This window comes from Sinocyclocheilus rhinocerous, unplaced genomic scaffold, assembly GCF_001515625.1.
Source record: "Sinocyclocheilus rhinocerous isolate Xijiao unplaced genomic scaffold, SAMN03320098_v1.1 scaffold705, whole genome shotgun sequence".
NCBI classification, from domain to species: Eukaryota; Metazoa; Chordata; class Actinopteri; order Cypriniformes; family Cyprinidae; genus Sinocyclocheilus; species Sinocyclocheilus rhinocerous.
Genome location: NW_015630576.1, coordinates 1,385,829 through 1,412,650, shown reverse-complemented (window position 1 = coordinate 1,412,650; position 26,822 = coordinate 1,385,829). Strand labels below are relative to the sequence as shown.

At 37.2% G+C, this 26,822-nt stretch overlaps 1 protein-coding gene across 1 annotated transcript in view; it reads left to right on the top strand.

Annotated features, from left to right (window-relative positions):
• The window catches only part of LOC107740640 (serine/threonine-protein kinase WNK4-like), a 63,797-nt gene that overhangs the window by 14,030 nt on the left and 22,945 nt on the right, over positions 1–26,822 (top strand). The window contains exons 2-4 of the mRNA XM_016553128.1: positions 19,319–19,491; positions 20,748–20,968; positions 21,765–21,922. Coding sequence (XP_016408614.1) covers positions 19,319–19,491; positions 20,748–20,968; positions 21,765–21,922 — 552 coding nt within the window. The remainder of the gene's footprint in view (positions 1–19,318; positions 19,492–20,747; positions 20,969–21,764; positions 21,923–26,822) is intronic.

Here is a 26,822-nt window from a genome sequence, read left to right as displayed (position 1 = left end):
AAAAGACTTTATTCAACAATTCGTCTCCTCCGCGTCACCCTAGCGCCATCTTGGAGAGCATCAGCTGGACGTAAACAGCGTATGCTGTTCTGTGTCAGCTGCGTCACGCCGGATCTGTTTCCTATGTTGTTGCGATTTGATCTGAACGAAAACAGTGTACCCGTGTGACGCAGCTGACACAGAACAGCATACGCTGTTTACGTCCAGCTGATACGCTCCAAAATAACAACCAGCCTGAATGTCTCTAGAGTTTCCCTTTAAATCCCAAATGAACTGCTTTGCACCCTGCTTCAGTCCCTAGTTTTCAATGTAACTAATTTTCCTCTGTCAAGTCAATATTTTTTTTTAATAACTGTGATTATAGATAGTAGTGCATGAAAGTCATAATTCTGATGGCTTGAATACAACCCACTGTAATTCAGCACAGCAGGTGGATTTCACCAGCTGATCCTTCTCATTTCACACCCTTTATCTCACTTATTCCAATGAAGTCAGACATGAAACGCATTCATAAAAGGATAAAGGCAACAACAGCTGGTAAAAAGAAAATTTGTTGCTCAACACATCATTAGAGGGCTGAGGCGTGCCTTGCTTCGCCACACGTTCTGCTCGTGAAGGACACTCTTCCTTTTTCATCATTGCAGAGACTTCTCACAAAAAGGCTGTGGCCTGAAGGCTTGTGGCATCAGTTGCACAGCATATCAGTTTTTTCCCAGGCAACAGTGAGACTATATCCTACTTTTCTCTTTTTGATTTCCATGTGACTTCTCACAATGAGACTGAGGTTTTGATGTCCCTCAGTTTTGTGGATTTTGGAGTCCACAAAGCTGGAGTTTGGGTTTTGTACACTGATAAATAAATAAATAAATAAAAATGAAGCTTTGCATAAAACGAAGATTATTAGAGTATGTTTTACAAGAAAATTCTATTTCAGTCTTTCAACTTCAAAATTTCATGTTTAATTCAACGTTACTTGCAGTTTCTTTGTAATTATTTGAGAAATTTACTAGCAAATTCTGAGTGAAAACTGTTTCTTAGTAAATCCTACACCATTTTTTCAGTCTAGTGTATTCTTTAAATTAAATTAAATTAAATTAAATTAAATTAAATTAAATTAAATTAAATTAAATTAAATTATAATTTATAAAAATACACATTTAAAAAAATATATATCTTTCAAGAAAATTAACCAAACAGGTTGATGACTTATCTAGCACTAAATATTTGTCAACATATTATATTGTATATATTTTAAAATAGATAAAAGCATTTACATCACATCCCATTTAGTTTACATGTCTTTGGTTGTTTGTTGCTGGTGGTATTTGGAGGGTTTTCTTATTCAAGAGGGCATTTTATTGCACAAAATTCTGTACGCCTGTGCAAACAAGATGAGCCATCAGTGTTTTTGGTCCATTTTCTTGCATATATTATAATGCTAATTATGTATATTTTAAGTACACTAGTATATAGATGACCTCAAAGCTGAAAGACTTGGATTAAAACCTTCCATTTTCCACAAACCTTCCATTTTGATTTAATTCATTGTCAGATATTTCAGCAATGTGACCTGAAGTATATTCCCAATGTTCAATATCAGGAAGTGCATCACTTCCCCTGAGTATATTGCATGCTGAAGGAGCTGATTGTATGACATGTCATCACTTTCCATACATGCTTGACAGGACACATGTTTTCCATTGATTTTGCCTTGTTTTGGATTCTATACAGCAAGCTGACCTTTCAGCTGAAAGAGTGACCCTTCCAGGCCTAGTGATGATAAGCTTCTCTTAAGGCAAAAGCAGTAGGGGCAGATTCTCCAACTATGGTCTTATTCATAGTAGATGATAATTAGTTGTGTGAGTCACACATCCAAAAAAAAAAAAATCTCCGTCTGTCTGTATAGTTGTTTCAGCGGTGCAACATTCCTCCTAATTGCAATTTCCTTTGGCGGTGGTGTTGGTCACCCGCTGTTTTATGAGGCATGTATGTAGCTCAGACCCAGAAAGCTGTATTTCACATGAAAGTATCAGCAGGTAATGAGGTGTTATCACCACCAGCCATGAGAGTGACGGCAGACGCCTTTAACAGCGCTCATGCTGACGTTGTGTGTGACTGGCTTTGGAATGCCAAGTTGGAGTGCTGGCTGTAGTGATATTAACTTTATCTTAATATCATCTTCTATTGGCATCAGATGCTTCATATTCATACATACGGGCATCTTGGAGATTATTTTGCTTGTGACCTTCAGTCTGCAACATTAATTACTAATTACACTCAGAAATTGCACTGCCTGTCAAAAGTTTAGAATATTTGTTTTTGAAAGAAGCCTCTTATGTTTACCAAGGCTGAATGCATTTGTTCACAATGACACTGAAAACAATTAGTAAAGACTGAAAGAATTCTGCTTCACATATATGCTGTTTATTGAATTTTCTATTTTCTATCAAAGAATCCTGGAAAAAATGTGTTATGGTTTTAGGCACTAAAAGGTTTTTCAGCATATAAAAAGAACCATTATTAATAAATGAGCACCAGTAATAACTGATAATAATTGCGCCCCGAATCATCATATCAGAATGATTTCTGAAGGATCATGTGACACTGAAGACTGGAGTGATGGATGCAGAAAATGTAGCTTTGCATCACAGGAATAAATTGCAGTTTAAAATAATAAAACAGAAAATGGTTCTTTTAAATTGTAATAATATTTCACAATATTACTGCTTTTATTGAATTTTTTATCTAATGCAGTCTTGGTGAACAAAAGAGACTTCTTTCAAAAACATGAAGAAAACGGAATTATTCCAAACTTTTGACCAGTAGTGTAGATCTAAAGGTGTTTTTCTGTATCTTGAACTTGGCTAATATGTGTACACATAATATCTAAAAATCGTATCTTTTGTACACGCAAACAAGGCTTTAAAGTATTTTCCTGGTGGATACATGAGAGCTTTCCACCTGTTTGTACTTTAAACAAACTATGGCTCTACCCTGCCATTGTTGCTTAATGTCAGCAAGCCTGGGCAAACCAGACACCAAACGGTTTCTGTCTTCAGGCATCACATTTAATGATTAAAGGGACAGTTCATCCCCCCCAAAAAAGAAAAATCTCTCATCATTTACTCACCCTCAAATTGTTCCAAACCTTTGAACACAAAAGAAGATATGTTGGAAAAAAGTAACCAAACAACTGACGGTAACCATTGACTTCCATAGCATGGAAAAAAATGATTTAGAAGTCATTGGCTACTGTCAACTGTTTGGCTACCAGCATTCTTCAAAATATCTTCGTTTGTGTTCAACAGCTGAAAGAAACTGGAACAAGTGGAAAGTGAGTAAATGATGACAGACTTTTCATTTTAGAGTGAACTATTCCTTTAAACACTGGCAGTTTTGAAAGAGAGCTGTGAGATTATGGGCAGCACTTCTAGCCTTAGGTTATTGTTGAGACAGACACAGTAACAGTTTTTGTGAGCTGAAAGTTAAATACACTTGAAAAACTGGTTCGAAATCTTTTTGCAAATAAGCACTAAATGACCCATGACATAGAACAAGTCTTAACTGATTTCAGAACCCGCCCCTAAATGACATGTCCAAATAAACTGAACTGTGGTCGGTCACTTCACATGTCAAATTGTTGTCTCTTCCTGTATAATTGGGCTGTTTTTGACAAGAATAAGGTGCAGTGTGGACATTGGCTTTCAGAACTAGGTTAGGACTTCACCACTGTAAATCACGAGAAGAGATTTGGCTGAATCAGATGGAAGAAGTTTTATTGGCTTTTAGCATTTGGCCACTACACCCGGTGTTATTCTTTTCTTTTTATGCATGTCTTCCTCTCTGAAACAGTGTCATAATTTACAGTGTCCTCCGACGTGGACATTTTCCAGATATTATGTGTCAGTGAGGAGCCAGTGGGATTAGCAACAGGTGAATGTAGGATTTTCATACAGTAGAGTCGCAATTGATGCTATCTCATCAGACCTGTTGCTGTTGGAAAGTGGCCAGGGCTGGATCCCGTCTGTCTGTACTATTACAGTACCTGTGGTCTTATATTTTTTCACCCTAGTTCCTAGTGCATCTCTATAAGTCCAGCTTGAAAAATGTCTTGTCTTCTTGAATATTATGATGTGTTGTTTGCTGTGCTGTAGAGTGTGATGTTACAAGATGCAACCCAAAAAAAGAAAAATGCTCAATCATACCTGGTTCCTCTCGTTGTAGTAGCTATATTGCCTGTACAGTTCAGTACATGTGTTAGAATGGCCGTCTTCTTGAAGCAGATCCTTATTTGTGTTCAACAGAGGAATTCCTAGCTCTGTTTTGACTCCCTTGAACATTTTATAAACTCTCCGTGAGTTATGTACACACATACACGAGCGCATTTAGAGTAGCAGGATGTTTGGTAAGTTTATTAAATATATGTCAAAAAAGCTGTCCAGTCAGGTTGTGACCATATCCTTATGCATATTGTTTTGTGTTTTTAGTTGTGGTGTTACAAATGAGGTTGTGAATGCTAAGCGACCCAGAACTAAATGTATTGTTTTCTTTTTTTTTGGTCCGGATCAAAATAACTAGAGAACTGAATTACAAGCGTGAACACATTCTTAGTAATAGTGGCTGATACTTTACATTAAAGCATTACATCTCCATGTTTTTTGCTCCATAAAAACTGTTTTTGTTGCAGGTGCCCAGCAGTGGATCTCAGCTGGTTTTATCATGCTACAGATAGGTTAGTCTGTGCGAATGAGATAACATATGCAAAATAGGCTACGCATACCATTATCATTGTTGCAAAACCATTTATATATCAACACTCCCTTCCTCGCCATTGACAAAAATACACTCGAGGGCGTTAAAGGGATGAGGAATTTCTGAAACTTTTTTTTTTTTGTGCAACTTTTGTACACAGAGTCTGTAACACTGTGTATTTTCATGTAGTGACTTAAAAGCATGTGACCTCTGTGTGTCTTTTGAGATTACATCAGATCTGGTGTTGTCATACTCTGATCACTGGTTTACAGTAACATGAGTATTTTAGTACAAAGTGTTGCAAATTCAGATGAGTCAGAAGAAAAAGTTGTCGTATATCTGGATCCTCAACATTGTGTGGCCTTTTCAATATGCAAGCCATTACATTTTAATATGGATGTAAATATAATAATTTGATTGAATAAATGACATGAGATTAGTTAACCATTACCTGTATAGTTGCCTATATTGTATGTAGTTGGAGGAATACGTGCTATTTTTCTTTTTTTAATGGTTTTTAAAATAATTGTGCCAAATTAATGTTAAATTATTTTTGCAATCTTTTTGTCCCTCTCTAGTAGTATTTTCAAAACAATATATAAAAATATAATAATACTAATGTCCAGAATTTTTTACATTTTTTACTAAAACAATTACTAGAAAATGTGTAACATACTTAAAATGTACACAATTTGTAATAATGTGTGTTTTTTTCTTTCCCCAGACTCAGATCTGATATGGATTTAGTTGTTTATAGGCTGATTTGCCAAAAAAAATGGAAGTCACAACTGAATGGAAATCATGTTTTTAGAAATGAGTTGCAGTCAGATTGGATTTGATCGGATGATAAGTAGTTTTATAAATAATAGATTCAAAGTTTTACGTCATGCAGGATGCACTACAATTACAGCATGTAATAATTCAGCTGCGCAAACTTGTCCTTAGACGCATGTATACAATTTACACACGCCCTCTCATGCGCAAACACACACACACACACACACACACAGAGTGTGCCTGCAGGAGTGTTTGCTCTGTTGTACTCTGTACCACACATTCATCCTTAGACGCATGTATACAATTTACACACGCCCTCTCATGCGCAAACACACACACACACACACACACACACACACACACACAGAGTCTGCCTGCAGTAGTGTTTGCTCTGTTGTACTCTGTACGGTTCACACATTCATTCGGCCTTTTGTAGGGCCACGGCTGCTCACTGTTTTGTTTCTGCATAATTAAACAACAGCAGCTGTCTTCAATGGAGAGTGAGAGTTCACATTCAGATCTATTTTTTTTTTTTAAGATTTATTTTTTGGCGTTTTATGCCTTTATTTAGATAGGACAGTATAGGTTGACAGGAAACAAAGTGGGTGAGAGAGAGGGGGGATGGGATCGGGAAATGTCCGCGAGCCGAGACTCGAACTTGGGACGCCCGAAGTGCAATGGCACTACAAGTGCCGTTGGCACGTGCCCACGAGGCCATCGGCGCTGACACATTCAGGTCTATTAATCTGCATTCACACTAGCAGCAACTTTTGTATGTCGCCAGGGGCTGGCGATGAGATTGCTAGTGGGCGTTCTCAATACTGGTTGCCTTGACAGCGAATCAGGTTTCTTGAGGCTAAGTACAAACATATTGGAGACAAAAGGCTAAATATAATCTAAATTAAATCCGTACATACAAACAAAAATGAATGAGAAACAGAGCCTACTTTCTTCCTTTGTTTATCTACGGCTGAGAGGAGAACGATCACATGAGATCTACCGTCTTCTTTCCAATTGGCTGTCGCTCCCGAAAGTCGCTCTTCATTTGCATAAAGTTGAAGGATTCTGAACTTTGTCGCGTCGCTGGACACGCCCCATCCGTCGCTGTCGCTCGTGTCGCCGGAAATCGTCAGCTCTCCATTGAAATTAATGGGATTGTGTCGCTTTGTTGTTGTGTGTCGCTTGTAGTGTGAACGGGGCTTTACCCAGTTAGAACACGTGACCCTGCTAGATTCAAACGTAAATTAAATCTGAGTTGTACTCTGATATATTGTTTAGTCATTGACTAAACAAGCATGTAGAATGACAAAATGTATGGGTTGCTTTGGCATATTACTGTTACCAGAGCTTAAACTTTGTGGTTTAGAAATCGCCAGCTCTCCATTGAAATGAATGGGGTTGTGTCGCTTTGTTGTTGCGTGTCGCTTGTAGTGTGAATGGGGCTTTACCCAGTTAGAACACGTGACCCTGCTAGATTCAAAAGTAAATTAAATCTGAGCTGTACTCTGATATATTGTTTAGTCATTGACTAAACAAGCATGTAGAATGACAAAATGTATGGGTTGCTTTGGCATATTACTGTTACCAGAGCTTAAACTTTGTGGTTTAGCACTCTTAAAAGGAAAGTCCACTCACCCTCACGTCATTCCAAACCTGTATATGATCTATACTTTTAAGGACAAGCTACTTGCATACATACTTGCAATTTCTGTAGTATATTTCTGTACACAATATCTAGCCTAAATGTCTATATGCATGCAATACACAACCTACTACAATTTTATTATATTACACCCCACAATGTGATTGACCTGACTTTTCATTTCCAGCTTGATTTATTCGTTCTTATTCACTCGGGTCAAGAGCAGTGTACTAATGCTCGTTCTTTTGGGAGGTATAATTTCAAAATATTGATACTACCAGAGGAAATATGACAAACATATGAATGCCAAACAGAGGGCTGCAATGCAATTAGTCTTGAATTAAGACATTCATATGATTTTTTTAATCCCACATGAAATGTTAATTGCAAAATGAGCTTCCAATTGATTTTGAAATGACCTCATGCTGGGACGTTTGCATTTATGAGCTCATAATTACGATTTGATGTGCGTTCAAGTGATTTTGCAGGAGAAAAATAAATGCAGTGGCCCATTTCCTTTTCCCTTTAAGCACCACCGCACATTTTAGTTATACAAGCTTGTTGTTTCATAACATAGCTAGAAGAGTTGGTATTCTACATCAAACTAAGTTGTACTCTGTCAACATTCACAATTAATTTAATAACGAATGATTAATACCATTATGTTTCCTCTATAGTTCTTTATTTGACACAGAAAGTCCACCTTAGAAAATTCGTCTTGAAATAATGATAATTCCAACATGACTTGAGTGCAATAAGTTATAAGAGGTAATTTTTGACCGTTGAGTGCGTCAGTGCTCTGTTGTAAAAGTGTTTTGATTTATACGGATTGCATTAGTGACAGTTCAAACTGAGATAAACCTGAAGTTTAAGATCCCTCATGTGAAGATAAAATGTTATCTTGTATTGTTGGCATTGCATTTAAATCTGAATGTCATTTTGTTTCATAACATAACATCTGGAATAAGAAAAAGATGGATAAGCTTTCCTTCTTTGACAAAACAATGGACCATTATATTCATTGATCTTGATTATTTAAGTTTGTTAATAACAGAGGTAATTTACATGTAGAAGCCTTAAAAGTACAGTAGCAAAAAAAAGTGTTCAGTTTAGTCAGAGAGAGGGTGGAAATGATTTACACAATTATGACTGTTTTTGATGCAAAAAAAGCCTTATTATAACAGAATAAATACACTTCAGGGAAAATATAAAAAGTGTACAATATGTCTATCATGTTTGTTATATATTTTTTAATCAAAGTGGAAATCACTTTACTAAATAATGTTAACTTAACTGACTGCTTCACTTCCACTTTAAGAAAGACAAGTGTCTAGGGAAGAATATGTGGCCTTGTTCTTGCAATTCATGAGTATTTAGCCTACTTGAGTTATTATATTGTGTAGGAAAGTTAGTTACAGGAGTGTTTAATTGTTATCTTGCACGTACAGAACATATAGCAGCATTTTCTGGTTAGTCGTCTGTTCCACATTGAGTTGCCATATAGTGTTTTTGCCCGGATCGTCAGCTACACTGCCAGTGTTTAATTGCTGTGTAAGATTTATTGCACACGCCCTGTGCATATTAGAACTGTGAGTCATGGTTCCTTCTCTATGGATGGATAATGTGATGGAAAATGATTTATAAATGAACATGAGTAATTTGTCATTCTGTCAATTTGTCTCCGATTTATAATATTTCCTGGTATTGTCTCTGTGGACCATGCATGTGTTGATGCTTGTTCAGACTCTATTAAGTAACACTTAGGGATGAGAGAGTAAAGCAATAAGCCCCAATAAGCCGTGGTTTACAGTGAATTTATAACAGCTAAAGGGCGTTGTTAGGCACGACAACCTACCTACAACCCCCTTAGCTGTTATAAACGCGGCTCAACCAATCAGAATCAAGGACCGGAACTATCCGTTTTATAAAGTTACTTTTGAATCTTTTTAAGTTTGTTAAGGTATGTAAAAAACAAAACAAACAAAAAAAACTGTGATTAATGTCATAATGGTTTATATTATATTATTCCGTGGTTAGAAATTTGTTGTTCACATGTTGTGCAATAATTTGAGCACTAATTAGATATTTTTAATTTGTGTCAGTGTATCATTGTGGTGTCATCTACAGTGCATTACAAATGTTTGGAAACACCTTTTGTTTCAAAGTGAGCATTTGATTAATATCAACATAAATCCTTCCCCATTTCTTGTCATAAGTGGATTGAAGTAACTAATGATTTTCTTATTACATAATACAGTCAGACTATGATGCCTGATTAATTATGTGATATGGACTAAGCATACTCGATGTTTCATTTTTGAAGAGTATTGGGTCAGTTTTACTTGTTTGCCAATTAAAGGTATAGTTCACCCAAAATTTAAAATTGTGTCATTAATTACTCACCCTCATGTCGTTCCAAACCCATAAGGCCTTCGTTCATCTTCAGAACACAAATAGGTATTCAAGATATTAAGATATTTTCTGATGAAATCTGAGAGCTTTCTGACCCTCCATAGACAGCAACGGATCCACCACGTTCAAGGCCCAGAAAGGTAGTAAGGACATCGTTAAATTAGTCCATGTGACATCAGTGGTTCAACCGTAATCTTATGAAGCTGTGGGAAAACTTTTTGTGCGCAGCAAAAACAAAAATAACGACTTTTTTCAATGATTTCTTCTCTTCCGGTTCAGTCCACTGCCATTCACGAGAGTGCCACAATGCATGAATGGTGGCGGACTGACCCAGAAGAGAAGAATTTGTTGAATAAAGTTGTTATTTTTGTTAACGACCTTAATTTTATGAAGCTACAATAATACTTTTTGTGCGCAACGAAAAAACAAAAACGTGCAGTGAAGACTGACACAGAAGAGAAGAAATTGTTCAGTAAAGTTTTTTTTTTCGTTAAAGTATTCTTGTAGCTTCATAAAACTAAAGTTGAACCATTGATGTCACATGGACTATTTTAACGATGTCCTTACTACCTTTCTGGGCCTTGAACATGGTAGATCCGTTGCTGTCTATGGAGGGTTAGAAAGCTCTCGGATTTCATCAAAAATATCTTAATTTGTGTTCCAAAGATTAACGAAGGTCTTACAGGTTTGGAACGACATGAGGGTGAGTAATTAATGACAGAATTTTCATTTTTGGGTGAACTATCTCTTTAAGGTTAGAAATAGAATGCAACAGATTGGTTGCAAATCTGCTTGTTAAAGGGTTAGTTCACCCAAAAATTTAAATTAGTCCATGTTTTACTCACCCTCAAGGCATACTAGGTGTTTATGACTTTCGTCTTTCAGATGAATCCAATCTGAGTTATATTAAAAATTGTCCTGGCACTTCCAAGCTTTATAATGGCATGGGCAGGTGTTTTTATTCAACAGTCCCAAAGTAGTGAAATAAAGCGCATCCATCCATATTAACTCTTTCCCCGCCATTGACGAGTTATCTCGTCTTTTACAAGAAAACACTTTCCCCCCAAAGACGAGTTTTTACGACTTTCCATGTTTCTATATTCAAGTGTTGATAAAAAAAGAATGCTTTAAGCTAGAATAAAACTTTTTTTGTTTAAAAGTAGAGGCTCTGATCTTTATTTTGGTGTATTGCATATTCAAATATTCATACAGTAAATATACTGGAGGCCATCAAATTTGAGTGAAAATCATCAAAATCGCTGGCGGTGGCTGGCAACTTTTTTCAAAAATGCTGGCGGGGAAAGAGTTAAAATGCGCATCACATGGCTCCGGGGGGTGAATAAAGGCCTCCTGTAGCGAATCAATGTGTTTTTGTAAGAAAAATATCCATATGTAAAATGATATAAACAGTTTTGTGTAACTTCCGCTAAATGTCGTACGCGCATTCACGAGAGACTGCCTTTCCGGCGGATGATGTAGGACGTAGGCGCAGTGCATGCGCCGGTGAGTCTCGCGAAAACCAACGTTTGTTTACAGGAGCAAAGGAAGCAAAGTTTCCTTACTTTAGCAAAGGAAAACCAATCTTCTCTTGGCTAATATCGAAATCCTCTGGCATTTTTCTTTACAAATCCTCATTATGTGCTTCTCATTCGTGACCGGCGTTTTGTTTTGCTCTCTCTCCGTCTCACTTCCGCGTTCGTCACGAATCACCGCCGCATGCGCTACACATACGTCCTACGTCATCCACTGGAACGGCTTCCGCCTATGACAGTTAGCAGAAGTGAGAAAAAGGTGTTTATATCGTTTTAAATATGGATATTTTTCTTACAAAAACGCATTGATTCGCTACAGGAGGCCTTTATTCACCCCCCTGGAGCCGTGTGATGCGCATTTTAATATGGATGGATGCGATTTACTTCACTACTTTTGGACGGTTGAACAAAAAAACCCACCCATGCGATTATAAAGCTTGAAAGAGCCAGGACAATTTTTTATATAACTCCTATTGGATTCGTCTGAAAGAAGAAAGTCGTGATGCCTTGAGGGTGAGTAAAACATGGACTAATTTTCATTTTGGGGTGATCTAACCCTTTAAGTCTGACGTCACTCGTCTCCGCTTCCAGGTTCAAACGCTCTATCAGATGCCACGAGAAAAAACGAACACTGCTAATATACACTCACAATGTGAAATAATACTACCAAAAAAAATTATAATCCTAATCTTTAACTCCATGCCGAAAACCCAGATAGCCAGACAATGAAAATATAAATAAATAAATATAAAAATTATTTGTGTTTGGGACGCTGTGAGCACGGAGACTGTACTGCACACCGTAAGTTTGAAAACATTTAGCTTTAATGTTTTATATGAATGAACAGTCAGTGCTCATAAACGGCTGCTGAGATAGTATTCCCAAGTGAAACGAGTTGAGGCTTGGACCCGGAAACAGTATTCCTTACGTCACCACTTAACAAGCGAATTAAGTTTAGAATGGAACAGATCAATTAGAATGCAGATTAAAAAAATAATAATAATAAATTATATATATATATATATATTTATTTTTATTTATTTATATATTTTTTTATAAAAACATGCTTTCATAGTAGGCTAAATGTTGTCCCTTTTCAGTTCAAAGCAAAATAAAAGGGATTTGTATTTTTTTCTTTTGGAGAGCACTGTGTTTCAGATGTATTGAAATAACATAAAACAAAACAAACAGTGGTTAGTCATTTTATATATCTGTCACACATGATTTCCAGCTTCCATTCATATTCACTGGCTCCAAGCTTCTGTTCTTGGGCCAGAATAAAAAGACTTTAGGTTAAAAACCTGCATTTATCCATTCTGTTTGGTATTAAATATGCCAAACCAACTCAGTTTGATATATTAACTTAAAACTGCCCCTCACTACTGTAGATGCTGCCTGAAATGGGAAAATGGCAGCAAAATGTTTCCCTTTTACTGCTGAAAAACAATAAACCCTTATAGTTCTGCCAGTCATTTAACAGCCTACAGTTGCCAAAGAAAAACACTTTGATTTACGTTAACTATGATCAAACACTTTATGTCCTTATTCTCAGAGTGCAGCTTCTCATAGCTTGTTGATTTACTCCATGCTTTTGTAATAAAAATGAACTATCATTCTATTGATGGATGTTTTTGTTGTTACAGACTCTGACTTTAGCTGTTATTCGGGTGTACTGTATGTGGTAATCTAGTACAAGTGCTGCCAGAGGCTCCAGTGAAATCTTAAAATAAGGAACATCTAGATGTGCAGGATCCCCAGTCCCCTTTATAGATCTGAGAGCTTTATGAGCGAGATGCTGCTTTAATGAGACATTCCACACAGCCAGCAGACGGCCTCCCTTCCCTCAGGCAGGACGTACACACTCGACTAGTGAAGAGAAAGGAGTCAAGCCAACGCCTCGAGCACAACTAACTTACTATCATTTAGAAGCACAAACTTGTAGAGGAAAATAGATCATAAAATCATAAAGAAATGTGTTATTAGCTCCTATGAAAGCCAAGGGAATACAAACAGAACATGAACTGTAATACGTTATTATATTAGTCAAACGACCCACATTCTTCACATATTTTGAGTAATGTTTTTAAACACTATAAATATGTTAATATTATATTTGATATACTGTTTTTTTTTTTTTTACTAAATTTCAAGTGGTATAAAAGTGCAATGATTTTTATTATTAAATAGAAATAAATAGGAATTGCTTGTATTGTTTTATTTATTTATTTACTTTTTCAGAGTGTGAACTATATTTATTTACCATTAAAGTGGTATTAAAAGAAAAAAATTCAATTAGATTGACATTGCATTGTTTTGTTATTTTGTATTGTTTTGTTTTATATGTATTTTATTTAGATTTTTTTGCTCAAGTTTTAACTCTGTCTTCAATAAAGTGATCTAAAAAGTGCAACTAATTTTTCAGCTAGATAGACGTTACCTAATAATTTTTTTTTTTAATACTATTTTTACTCAAGTTTCTGAGTTTTAACTCAGTTTTCTTTATTAAAGTGATCTAAAAAATGCAATGAATTTTTCCAATTAGTTTTACTTTTAAAGAAGCAATTAGCTTTAATTGCTGGCTTAAGGGAAATCTATTTGAAAAATGCATTGCATTTTTCAATTGTAGTTTTTTTCCATACCTTCTTATGCAATGTGCAGTCCTGCCTAAGTAATTATATTTTCTAAGTGCTCAAACATGTTTTTTTCTGAACAATAAATGGTGTCAGATACATGCATCAGACCTGTTCAGTTTAATAATGTCAAATCGGTGATAGAGCTTCTCAGCATCTGGTTCTGTTCAGACAAACACACCAGCATTGTGGGAAATGAGCAGATATTTCCACAGCTCATTTCCACCTTGTCAATTTTACATGTACAGTCTGTTTTGTATTACAGCAAGAGGCTGTTTGTGGTGTTTTGGTGATCCATAAATCTTGGACTTTCATAATGCGGAGGGAGATAGAGAGGAAGCTTCCATTGAGGCATTAGGTCTGCTAGTTCTAGATTGATTCGTCTCTTACGTAATGGAGAAATCATCCATCGTTCCACTGGCTTCCTTGAGCATGCCAAACTTCCTCCTGCCTGACAGGAGGTTTAAAGGAATAGTTCACCCAAATGATCACTTTGTCATAATTTTCTCACCCCCATGTCATTCTGACCCTGTATTACAGCTTGTTTAGGCGGTAGTGACATGCAATTCTTCTTTTGGACCTCTGGATTCTAGTGAGATCTCAGGTGACCCATCTGGCAGGTTACCAGCCCTCTTCAACCTCCTGAGTCCAACCATGTGGATCAGAGCGTGAAAAATTTAAGGGGGTCTGAATACTTTCCGTACCCACTGTATATGGATTACCACGGGTATCTTTGGAAGTACTTGGCTTTCACTCCTACACTGAGATCAGCCCCATCATCTCAGATACCAGAGAGGAACCTGAGAAGTTTCCAGTAGCCCATTTCAACCTCGGATGAACTTGTGATGTTGTCACCTAACGTTAGCAGCTACTGCTTCAGACCATCTTCTACCATTCTTCAGGTCTTTCTTGTATGGATCACAAAAGAAGATATTTTGAAAAATGTAAATGTAGAAGGAAAGTCATGCAGGTTTGGAATGACACGAGAATGAGTAAGTGATGGCAGAGTCTTCATTGCGGCCTGTATGCTGAAAAACATTCATTCCTAGACAGCAGTTTATCTTAATTATGCTATCTAATGTGTGTCTGGTGACATTATCCATTCTTTAGTTCATCATTATAGCTGTTATCTTCATATCCTGGCCTTCAGTCATTTTGAAATACACAGAGGCAAGTGAAGGGTCTATAAACACCCTAACACCGGTTAGGTAAGAGTGACACGCAGAGCCAAATATTCATTGCTCTCCAGTGTAGGCTAAGAATACACTGCCCAGAGAGCAGATGTGGAGTCTGATGACCCATGTAATATGAGTACTTGCACAGACATGGTAACTGTTGCTTGGTATACATGTAGAGAATTGCTCCATGTTAACAAGAGTGTGGGGCTGAAATAATTAGCATTTATGTTTAAGGCATATTTTTAATCAGAACTACTTACAAAAAAATTAGAAATGCAATTTATTAAATTATCTGCTTAGAAAAAAATGCTTCCTTTACCAGTAAACAAGTGTTAAAATTGTGCGAAAACATTGCACTTGCACATTTACTTGTTTTTCTTTCCTGTGGTTGTTGGGCCAAATATTCAAGGATTATTTTTTGAATTATTTCTCTGAAAGTCAAGGCAGATTTTAGTAAATGTGTGCCTGTTTTGCCCTTGAAGCCTTTGAATATCAACGAGTAAATGAAATGCCGCTGGTCCAAACAATCAGCATCAAATTCTATTATATTCAAATTATTCCACATATTATCACATGAGATTACTGAGTTAGCCTATATAAAACATTGAAGCATTTACAACAATTTAAAATTTCTAATCTAAGTTATATAGTATATTTGCCTAGAGCCTTCCTTGAGGCAGTTCTTATCTTTTCTTTTTATTTAAAATGCTGCTTCTCTTCACAGGCACATTTGTGGGAAGTCATGGATGTTTTCTGTGTATCTGTTAAAAGAGCACTGGATCCATTGAGACTGTATTGAGAAAAGCGTATCTTCGAGCTGACACAGCTTGTTCCTGATAAATAGCAGGGCTTTGTAACCCCCCCACATGCTCAAACAATATTACACCGCATCCTCCATTCTTCCCAGTTTATGATCAGTGCTGTAAATGCATATTACACATGTGCTCTTTCCCTTGTCTGGAATACATTATATGTCTGCTTTGACGTCACGACCGCTCTCAGAAACCCCAATCACAGCCTGCCACTGACCGCCATCATAAACTAAAATTACAGGTTCTGCATTACTAAGCCAGTGTCCAGTTTAACATATTCTCTGTTTATGCATTTTTGGACATGCTGTAGTAAAGAAACCCCACTTCATAGTATATTTTAAGACCTATTCTTGTTTGCATGGCCTTTGTGTTGCATAATGGCTCATGGAGTGTGTTTAACAGATGCGCTGACTTATGGTGCTGAGTTTCCCACACTTGGGGTTGATGAATGTGCAAATAAGATTATTTAGCTATCAAGGACATCGCTTTCCTTTCATGAAAAACGACCCTCATGAGACAGACTCTTTAAGTACTCAACAAACAGCTTGGATGGAAAGTCCCTGCTAAAGTACAAAGAACTGATGAATAGATGTTATAAGCAGATTTTTTCCCTCAGTAGGTAGATCAGACAGTTAGAATTGGTCACATATTTCCCAATTACATTTAATTTAGATTCACAAGCACTTGATTCGATTCGAGTCCAATTGCAATGGCAGCATTTCAAAGTGATCCAAAACAGTAGCTGGTCACATAGTGTTTTATTTAAAGCACTGCCTCATGTATGTTTTTAATTCCCCAAAAAGAACCGAATCAGAGTAATTTGTTGTTAAATTGTACTAGACTGGTAATGTTGTATGTTTGTTTTTGCATGCAGCCTGTGAGAAGAAAATCATGTCCAAATCTCCAAAACTGTCTGTCAGGTTTTCAGTAATGTATCTTAGGCTGCAGCATAAACAAACTCTACTAAAAAGATGTTAGCTTTTTTAAATGAAAGGCAAGACTTGCATTCCTATAGCCTCCACATTAAGTGTTGCGATTTTTTCCCATTCAGATTTCTGTGAGTGGTCAGTCTCCTCTCTAGTAAAACTCAAGGCAGTCATTCTGAGTGTGGTTCCATTAGCAGTTAGTTTAGCGCTAATCTGCACTGGCAGCCACAGCTAAGAACCAGTCCACTAACCACCAGAACTGGGCTTCTGCCTGAAACAGTTACTACAAGAGCCTACGTTACATACCAGGGAGCACAGATTAGAAAACATGTCTGATAGATTCTTCATCCAGTCACGGAACCATATACCATGATAGTGTTTTGCTTAGGAGCATGTCCATATGAATAGTATACTTTCTCTGTGTGTGTGTGTGTGTTTAAGCTGTATCTATTTCTTTTTTAAATGGCTATAATTACCCAACTAGATTCTCCACTGGACTAAGCTGATATTGAAAAGGAAGTGTTTATTCATTCTTGAAAAGTAGCAGGAGATCAGAACGTCAAGCTCTTTAACTTTCTGGGCTAAAGCTGTTACTGTTATCTTTATAAATCTGGATTGTGTTTGATCGCTGAGAGTCAATCTAAGGCAGAGGTTCTCAGCAAAGGTACTGTATATACAATAAAACGCATCTGTATTTGAGCAAATTAATGTCACTTGCTAAAGACAAATCATTTTAGTGTTTTTTTATTCTTATTCTTATTAGTTTCTTCTTTTTTTTCAAATTTTTAAAAAGTATTTCATGTAAATAATTATGCATATTATTGGACCTATGCAGTTCATGATTTTACAATATAAGTATGCAATTTATTTTAAAATCTACACAATTTTTTTGCTTCTTTATTTGCAATTTTGGTCCTGAAGCAAAGCAATTTTAGAAGCACTTATTGTGAAGCAAAAAACAGTTGAAAACCACTCATTGTGAAGCAAAATCAGGTGAGAACTGTTTATCGTGTAGCAAAGCCAGCAGAGAACCACTTATTATTAAGCAAAACCAGTTGAGAATCACTTATTGTGAAGCAAAACAAGATGAGAACCGTTTATCTGAAGGGAAATTGTGGGTTGGCAGCGGAAAGCAACTGAGGGAATGAGAGAATAAGTTTCACACAGCTGTTTTTCCTGGACTGTAGCATCCTGAAATAGCGTTTTCAGAGACGCAACAGCATTCCTCACATACAGGACGCTGGATCTTCTTTCCTACTTTCCTTGCAGCACCATATTACCACATTACTCTTATTAATGCACTCTCAACACGCTCATGCACTCTTCACCCTTCACTCCCGCCAACTTCATCCAAACCTGTCAAGAATGTCCTCATCTGCCTTGGTTACATAACCAACTGTCTTTGCCCCACATTCAGAATGTTCTATCAGAAAGATGTTATCCATTAGCCTAAGCACCTGAAATGAGCCTTTTCACTGAGCATTTCAAAGTTTTGTGTTCACGGTAGGCTTGTCTACCTAAAGCAACAAACATAATTCACGCGTGAACTCATTCTGGACAATCAGTACTCTGTTTTGAGTGTGTTTTTGTTTGTTACAGACCAACAACCATGAGCATGAGGCAGTCATCGGTCCGGTTGACCTGTCACCTGTCTCGGGGGCCTGAGACTGAAAGGGGCCCCCATGTTGTTGGCACCATCTGGCTTTGCCTTTGACATAATGTCATGTGTGGGACAGGTCAAGCTGTCTGGAGAGCCAGATGTGGAAATGCAAACAAACTCAGGGCTGCCATATGTGTTTTGACCAACAACTTTTGTCAACTACCTCCTTCTTTTACAGAAAATTATGCAGTTCAGCCTTTAAAGCCCAGAGCTGCAAATCAAAGTTATGAAAGAAGACAGCGCTGTCAGTTTTTCCATGTGCGTAGCACAGATTCTTTTTGCATATACTGTGTGCCAGCTTATGGATTTGGCACAATTTGATGTCTACTGCATTTCTGATACTTTAAAAACACAGAATCGCTGCTAACATCATTTAGTAAGTTGTGTTTTGATTTGTCAGGGAGTTCTGGTGTGCTTAATCTCAGTTTATACTTTATTTGCAGTGGCGTTCTGAAGCTTCTGTAAATAAATGGATAATTTCATGTCAATTTTTGACATTACTTGACCTTTTTCTGAGAACAAGGAATAATATTTCAATCAAACAATCATAGATTGAAGGCATTACACCTATTTAAACCCTAACATCCCTCTGAAATGGGAAGGATATTATTGGTTTATAAGAACATTGTACAAACCCCCAACCCTTAACCTAATTGTAAAACTTGATTAGTTAATAGGACTCACACAGGAACATGACTTACTTGGGTAAATCGCATTAAACAAGTTAAACGTCAAAGAAAAGGGACTAAATGGCAAAAAAGACTTAATAACAACAGTTGTTCTAAAAGTCGAGAACTGAAGGTTGGTTAACAAGTGTTGTTTTGAATTCCCAGCCACTGAAGTCACTTTCAACTTGAATGTGGTTCAACTTCAATTGTCATAGAACAGTCCTACGAGTCACAAAGTGTACAGAGCTCCCCAGACTCAGTGTCCCATCATGTATGAACATGAATGAACTAACCCATAAATTTACTTGAAATATGTGTCTCTCTGACAGACCCGAAGGCTGACGAAAGTGGAACGGCAGCGGTTCAGTGAAGAGGTGGAGATGCTGAAGTGCCTGCAGCATCCAAACATCGTCCGTTTCTATGACTCATGGAAGTCCACCATGAAAGGACACAAGTGCATCATCCTTGTGACGGAACTCATGACGTCAGGGACACTGAAGACGTAAGTTTAGTCCAAGCATAGTTGTATAAAATTGCTACAAAAGTACTTGCAGATGGTGTGGCCATTAAAGATGCCAGTACAAAGACACAAAAAGTTGTCTCTCCTGTAAATAAACTGTTCATTCTGTGTATTCTCACACGAGACACTGAAGCCCAACTGCTTTTTTCCACCCATTGTCGGAATAATAACTGTGCTTTGTCATTCTGCAGGCACTTTTATCCAGAGTTGCTAACTCTAGAAGAAAAGTGTCTTTCTCGATAAATGGAATACTGTAGCTTTTTTTTGCCTCACTCACAACCTCTAATGGATAACAAACCAAATTGTTCACAACTATGCCGCCACCATAGTTTAAATATATATCCCTGTATGCATATATTATGAAACAAATTTTATATTCAGTTTAATTTGACTGTTCATTAAAAGTGGCTCCATTCCAGATTGCACCGCACTTTGTGACATAATGCTGCGCAGATTGCTGTCATAGGTTGCATAGCAGGAGTACCATAAAATGACATAAAGGAGAATGAAATGAAAGTCCACAGCTCTGTTCCAAGCCTAGTGATCTTTCTAACTGCCAACTGCCTACATAGTCCATCAAAATATTGCTCTGCATGGGAGACTGAACTCACAATTGATTTCAGTAGAGCTTGTCATTAGCATGTTGCGAAGATAACAGTGCAATTTCCTAATAATACATTCTGGAATTGACCCTTCACAAAGACCTGCCCCCTTTAAAATACATTGCGGAGCAAAGAGGACACTGACAACATGCTGACACACAAGACAGAGCAGGTTACCTTTGGTATGAACAAATTTAGTCATTTCTTAAGAAATTCAAACAATAAATACCATTTTGTGGCTCTTTAATGTGTCGTGACAGATCGCTGTAGCGCCTCAGTTCAAGCGGAACGTGAACCGATCATCTCTTCCTCTTTACTAGTTATAGCACAAAATAAACATGAATGAACATTAGAAGGTATCTTGTTTCAACCGCGGAAAGACGTCAATACACACCATTTTTCAAGTTTAAGTCCACCAAGGTTAATCTAATCTCCAGTCTGGTTTGTTTGTCAGACAAAATGGCAGATTTGGCGTTATGATCAGGCGATGGGGATGATGGTCAGATCGCCTGTCAATCAAACTCCTGGCGAAGGGTCAATTGCCTTCTTCATGAAGAATACACATGCTGCTGCTGCTTTAGAATTTAGTAAAAATTATGCCTACTATAACTACAATGCCGACCTGTTTACCTGCAGGTACCTGAAAAGGTTCAAAGAGATGAAGCTGAAGCTCCTCCAGCGTTGGAGTCAGCAGATCCTGAAGGGCCTTCACTTCCTGCACACCCGAACACCTCCCATAATCCACCGAGACCTTAAATGTGACAACATCTTCATCACTGGCCCCACTGGATCTGTTAAGATTGGTGATTTGGGCCTAGCTACTCTCAAGAGTGCCTCATTTGCCAAGAGTGTCATTGGTGAGTTCAAAAAATTTCAGTTTACTGCTTATTAAATTTAGATGTTACCATGTCAACAATTTCTCTTCAAACACTCCAGCAGAACTTTCTTTGACCTTTACAACGGTTACTGTAAACAGTGCCCTGAGCTACCTCTACTATAGGCTTACCTTGTTTGTTTACTCTGTCAACTGTATTCATCCCACAACAAGTGATTGACACAGATTTCTCACCTTGCTTATATACAGTGGTGCTTGTATCACATTAGCTCATTAGCTCAGCATTGGCTCGACAGAGTTTAAAATCTGATCTACTCGCGCTCAGATTAGGAGAGTACAATGACATGAATAAGTAAAGAATGTGTGACCTGCATGGGACATCAGGAAAGCACAACCAATATATCAAGTTTAAGTTCAACTTGGATCTCAAATGTACTGTTCATGTTTACGAGAGCACATTTAACATTCAGTCACTTGGTGGGCCAACTAGCGCTCTGGGATCAGAATTGTGCACTTGAGCAAGACACTTTATACAAGGTTATTCCATGTAATACCCTGTTGAAAAAAACAACATATGCTGGTTAGGTATGTTTTGAAGCATGGCAGCTGGTTTAAGCTGGTCCTTAGCTGGTCCTAAGCAACTAGCTCCTGCTCAGGACCAGCATAAACCAGCTCATGACCAACTAAGGACCAGCTTAATCCAGCTTCAAAACATACCTAACCAGCATATGCTGTTTTTTTCAACAGGGTATGTATGTTGCTTTGGATGAAAGTGCCTGCTAAATGGTCACTTAATGTTTGTTTTTGCTTGCACACAGGAACACCAGAGTTTATGGCTCCAGAGATGTACGAGGAGAAATATAATGAAGCTGTTGATGTTTATGCCTTTGGCATGTGCATCCTGGAGATGACCACATCAGAGTACCCTTACTCAGAGTGCCAAAACGCTGCGCAGATCTACCGCAAAGTCACCAGTGTAAGTCAGTCCTCGCACCTGTATTACAAGCTTGAAAAGAACGTCATGGCCCTAGGCTATGCTTAATATGTTTTTTACCATCAATACAGACTTCATTGTTTTGTCATCACCTCTTTCTCTGTCTGCCTCTCACATACACTTCAGCTTGCGTACACTCTTAAAAAATCAAGGTTCTTTATTGGAAACTATGGTTCCTTGAAGAACCTTTAACATCCATGGAAAATTCCATTGCACAAAAGGTTCTTTATAGAAGATAAGGTTCTTTAGATCATTGCAATGTTCTAAATGTTTCTTACTGAAAAGGTTCTTTGGGGAACTCAAATTGTTCTTCTGTGGAATCACTGCAAAAAAAAAAAAAAAAACTTTTGGAACCTTTATTTTTTTAAAGTGTTGCTAGCCATTTTGTGAAACCGCATACCGATTCGCTACTCTCTCAGCTCACTGCCAGCCACTTCATTAGCCGTCTCTCCTCAAAGCAGCTTCAAGCTTTTACAAGTCTGCTAATGGTTGTGTGAGGCCTTTATTAAGCTCTTGTTGACATTTCTTTATGACATTAGTGCATCTCTCTTGAGCTGTAATTCTATTTAGAAGATGGTGATCTTGCCTCTCGCCCAGATCTCTAATCAACCCCCTGGTTAACCCCAGAGTCCAAACTGATTTCTGATTACAGTGTTGTAAATGTGTCATTTCATTGTACATGTGTGCAATGCATGCTAACAGCAATCTTGGGAGTGCATCGAGTTGGTTATAATCTCTTCCATAAAGGACGACTTTTTCCCAGGGGCGGCTCATTAAGAGTCCAACCAATCGGCATGTTTACGTAAATAATATACAAAGCAATAACCACACAATTAAACCGTTCTAGAACAACAGCAGTCGCATTGTTGAATACAGAAGCCCTAGAGGAGATTCGTTATTTTGTTGGGAAAACTGGCTGATTTTCTCTTTCTCTTCCTGAAACCTCAAATCAGTTCCATTTATGATGTATTTAATGGCCAACACATGTTGAAGAAAACTTTTCCAGTTTGTAATACTTTACATAGATGGATGCCATCTCAATATATGTGCACTTGTTTTTTTCCATTTAAAGTATCTTATAGCCAAAGAAAAGCATAAAATCTGTTGTATAGAAAGAGATATTTTATTCTTCTTAAGGGTGGTCTCTCATTATAAACGCCATATTGAGATCACATGACCAACGCAATAATACTCTCACTTAAAGGCAGGGTATGTGAGTTTGTTTTGGTGATTTCAAATATCAACATTGGCTACCAGAAATCACTTACTCTGCCTTTAATCACAAATTCGGTTGCAGAGTAAATTAATCATGATGAGTAAGTATGTTTACATATACTTTAAAAGTTTAGTATCAATCAGACTGAAACACTGTTTTGTAAGCACTTTAGTTCCACTGAAATCATGCCTGTCAGATTTTTGCAAGGCCAGACTGACAGACCTAGATAATACATTGTAGCTTGCTAGCAAAACATAAACGCATATATTAAATATGGATGCCATCTTAAAATATAGCTGTCCTTCATAAACTACAGAGTTTACAAAGCTGAAAGTCAATGTAAATGTAATTTCAAGTATTATTTGGGTTGTTTTTATATTATTTCATTTCATGTGCATTATTAGCATTACCTATGATCATTTTACACCTGTTTTGGGCTCTCTTTATCTTTTGCACATTAAAGGACATTATATTGTCCTGTTCTCCATTATGGTCTTTATGACATTACAGCCACTAGGTCTTCAATCAGCACGTCCTTTGGTTGTTTTGTTCCTGTTTTCCCTCACCGATTAGTGTTTGAGGCCATATCAGATTCAGCTGATAAGGAAAGAGGAAGGAAAGCGTGAATTAGATGCTTGCAGTCGTTTGTATGCCTGACATGACAAACAGACATCAGCTTTCATCCTGCTGTTCCTGATGCAGTTGAGAAGAGACTTTGTGGCTTTGAAGTTGGCATGCAGAAATTACATGGTTGGTCGGAGAGCACATTTCCGTTTTCCAGAACACTGACCGATAATGATAGACAAAGCGAGACAGTAGCATTTTTCCAAAATGCAGTGAGCTGCCCATCTAGGCAACATTTTTTAGCATCATGGTTTAGTTCTGACGCAAAAAAAATAAATAAAAAAATCTAAGGTAGTGTCATACATATCCATTGCTGTGAAGGCAATCCCACAAAACAGTGTCACAAGCTTAGTGGTATATTTGAATATGTTTACATTTATCTTCAGAAGTGTGCATTTACAGTAAATGTTTTTTAAAGAAGCCTCCTATGCTCAACTAAGCTGCATTTATTTCATGAAAAATATAGGAAAAATGGTAAAATTGTGAATTATTATTACAATTTAAAATAACTCTTTTCTATTTTGATATATTTTAAAATGTAATTTATTCCTGTGATGGTAAAGCTGAATTTTTAGCAATCATTACTCCAGTCTTCAGTCTCACATGTTCATTCTAATATGTTGATTCAGTGCTTAAATATTTTTTATTCATATTATCAATGTCATAAAATGTTGTGTGGCTTAATTTTTTTGTGGAAATTGTGACCCTTTTTTCAAGATATTTTGATGAATAGAAAGCTCAAAAGAGCAGAACAGAACAAAAGATATTTTTTTATATATATTATCTGTTATTGGTCGATTTAATGAGTCCTTGCCGAATAAAAGTATTCATCTCTTTAAAACAAAAAGAATAATACAGTACATGTCATCGTGTGAATAAAAACTAATTTTTTGTCTTGTTTTAAATATAAATATAACAATATTTGTGTTACGTTTTTGCTAAAAAAAACATTTGAGGTTGAAAAATAAACAAATATTAATTTTCAAGTCAATTTTATAGATGTTTGTATAAGTTTACTAGGTACAGAAAAAAATACTGATTTAAGCCAGGATGGATTCTGATTGGGTGTCAATGTTTGTATCGTTCATCAGCTGGAAAAAGTTGTTCTGAAAGTGATTCCAATGATATCGTTTCTCTGTGCCTTTATCGTTATAGCTGAGTCAATTTTATAGATGTTTGTATAAGTTTACTAGGTACAGAAAAAAATACTGATTTAAGCCAGGATGGATTCTGATTGGGTGTCAATGTTTGTATCGTTCATCAGCTGGAAAAAGTTGTTCTGAAAGTGATTCCAATGATATCGTTTCTCTGTGCCTTTATCGTTATAGCTGTGGTGTGGACTCTGCTATTCTTTAATATTGAGAACGATTTTTATAGTTATCGTCTATATAGTTATATATATACTTTTATAGTTATAGTTAGTTAACTATATTTATAGATATAGTTATCGTCCTTGGTGTGAATGGGCCTTTGTTTAGACAGTGATTTTTTTTCTGTGTATGTATATCATGTATATCTGCATTTTGCATGTGTATCTTGTACGTTTGCATTTGCATGTCCATTCATATCACCGACTCGAGCCAGTCATAAATCACTGATTACGACTGTTAATTTCCACACTACACACAGTGGATCAGCTATGCATGATCTAAAAGTGTGGACACAAACAATCCAGTGGCCCCTGGCAAGCATGGGAGGGACGCAGAGGAGTTCAGTGGGGCAAAGTGGAGCCCAAAAGAAGGTCAAACCATGTGCCTGAGTGACGTGACAGTGACGTGACATGTGGCCAAGTATGGTTACCCATACTAGGAATTAGTGCTCTGCATTTAACCCATCCAAAGTGCACACACACAGCAGTGAACACACACACACACCGTGAACACACACGTATTCATATTTGATCCCGACGGGCTTTTGCATTTCCCTGGGTTAATGAAAATCATCCTCTGTGTCACTGGGGGCTGAGAGCGTGGGGTTTGTGATACGGCGGTCATGGTCTGTGGAGGAGGCGATTGACCCCGGCGTGTTTATGAGAGCAAGAAAGATGCTGTTGTTTGTAGAAAGTTGTGCGTTCTGTTTAGACTGCAGACGGGTTTTATGATCTGCATAAGCATGAAACAAGCTTTTAAGAGACAGAAAAAGGAATGTTCAGTTGTTCCTGGAGCAAAGGAAGTTCGGAAGACAAACAGCAGCTTTTCAAAGCTGTTTTTCAAAGCACAGGTTGGAGGCGTCCCAGAGAGACAAGGCATGTAAAACAGAAAAACATTTAAATGCAGACGCTGAGCATTGGAAACAACAGGCTCCTCTAAGCCATGCATTTCTGTTTGTGGACGTTTGTTTTGGGCGATATGCAAATATCACAAAGCACATGCATTTTGTGGAGGATTGAGGTTGAGCTGTGTTCTCTAACAAACACGATCCTCAATCTCGGCGTGTTTGTTTTTCAGATAGGGCCGGGCGGGTGGGCCCTCGAGCTCAACTTTATGAACCGCGGCCCCTGCGCTTAAAATTCTTCTGTTGTTATGCCACGGGTTTTTCTTGGTATTCTAGGATTACCATGGCAACACAGTCTCTTACTTAGTTCTTAACCTGTCATTCTTTCTAACGGCTGAAAATCATTTTGTATGGTTGAAAAGGAAACGTGAACCACCTGGGACCGATTTCTGAAATATAAGAGCCTTCAAGAGCCTGACACCTTGGTTCAAATTCAATTTATTTTCATCCCAATATTCATAATTTTCATTTAGTCATTTTTGTTCAGAATAGCTGTCAGATGTTAAATTTAAGTACACAATTAGATAATACCAATTTAGGTCAACCAATTTCCAAGCAATGCTTAATTTTGTTCAGTCTGTGGTGTAAAAACATTGCGCATTAGCAATTAAAGAAAAAAACACATAAGCAAAACATGGTCAGGTCAAAGTGTCTGAATAATTTTTAGTCCCAGATTTTTATAAATTTTACTGGTAGTCCACTGTATGAATAATTTTTGGGTATAATGTCACAGTTTACTTTATTTTGCTATCCTCACGTACATAAATG